The sequence below is a fragment of the Austrofundulus limnaeus genome, unplaced genomic scaffold (assembly GCF_001266775.1).
Source record: "Austrofundulus limnaeus strain Quisiro unplaced genomic scaffold, Austrofundulus_limnaeus-1.0 Scaffold2599, whole genome shotgun sequence".
Classification (NCBI taxonomy): domain Eukaryota; kingdom Metazoa; phylum Chordata; class Actinopteri; order Cyprinodontiformes; family Rivulidae; genus Austrofundulus; species Austrofundulus limnaeus.
The window spans coordinates 21,702-22,890 of record NW_013955001.1 but is presented as its reverse complement, the minus strand read 5'-3'; the positions used below and the strand labels follow the sequence as shown (position 1 = coordinate 22,890).

At 39.3% G+C, this 1,189-nt stretch overlaps 1 protein-coding gene across 1 annotated transcript in view; it reads left to right on the top strand.

Moving 5' to 3' along the window:
* Window positions 1-254: 254 nt before the first annotated feature.
* LOC106511218 (type I inositol 3,4-bisphosphate 4-phosphatase) overlaps window positions 255-1,189 on the top strand; it is a gene marked incomplete at its 5' end in the record, with an annotated part of 14,866 nt that continues 13,931 nt past the window's right edge. The window contains 3 exon segments of the mRNA XM_013999972.1: window positions 255-383; window positions 493-597; window positions 668-776. Of these exon segments, the coding sequence (XP_013855426.1) occupies window positions 255-383; window positions 493-597; window positions 668-776 (343 nt within the window).

Sequence of the window (1,189 nt, the reverse complement as noted above, 5' to 3'; positions counted from 1 at the left end):
TTCATACCCATAATGAGATGATGAAGACTTACGACGTCCCCTGTGCTTGAACCTTATTATGTTGCTCTTTTTCCAAGCTCATAGAAACCACAGTGCAGTCAACACATTTATTTTTACATTAGGCAGTGAATCAAATTCTTTAATTTGAAATGCTGGAAACTTTTCTTTACTTCGGTTTTACATTTAAGAATAAATGCCTGTAGTAACAATAAGCTCTCTCCTGTTTTTCCCCCTCCTGGTGTGTGTCTTCAGGGTGTGTGAGCTGCAGGAGCTGGGAGAGTTATCCCCCTGCTGGGAGAGTCTGCGGCGTCAGATTGTCTCCCAGCACCAGTCTATATTACAGAGATACCAGGAAACGCTGTCTGACCTCAACAACTACAGGGGTTTGTGTCTGCATGGATTTTAAATGTTGCTAAATCTATAAAATATCGAGCGAGTCATCAGCAAAAGACCATGAGTAATCCATTGTTTGCTCGGTGCTCAACACGTCAGGTCCGTCGTTCAAAGCCAGTAACCTGAAGGCAGACAGAAAGTTGGAGTTTATGCCAACCAACCTGCACGTGCCGAGGATGAGGGTGCAGGATGAGCTGGGTTTCGGTGAGATACGATGATGTGTAATTTGTGTGTTGTTTTCATCCCTCTAATGATTGTGTTTAAATCTTTACAGATCACATGTATGATGTGTTAACGATTGGCGCTCCGGCTGCTCATTGCCAAGGTTTTAAAAGTGGAGGGCTGAGGAAGCTCGTCCAGAAGTTTGAAGAGGCAAAGAAACAGTAAGTTTTCTTCATTGTGCAGCTGTTTTTTTTTTTTTTACCCCTTTCATATTTAACTTCTAATTTTAAACAGTTATAACATTACTCTGCTTTGATTTAGCATGAAATTAATGCATTTTTTAAATTCCTGCATTAATTTGCTGTTTGGCTTTATGGCTTCCTCTNAAAACTGATTTCTTGGAAATTAATTGACTGCAACATTTGAGTCATAATCTTGATCAGGTAATAGGAATAATAAAAGCTTTGCCTGTAAAAATAACTGCCTGAAGGATGAAGGAAACTTGTTGGTAATTAAGTCACTGAATGTCTTTGAGGATCTGAAGTAGCTATTCTTGGCATGAACACAACTCAAACATGTTTACTTCTGAACATTTGACTCACAAACAAGTTTAAGCACAAGTACAACCATTTTT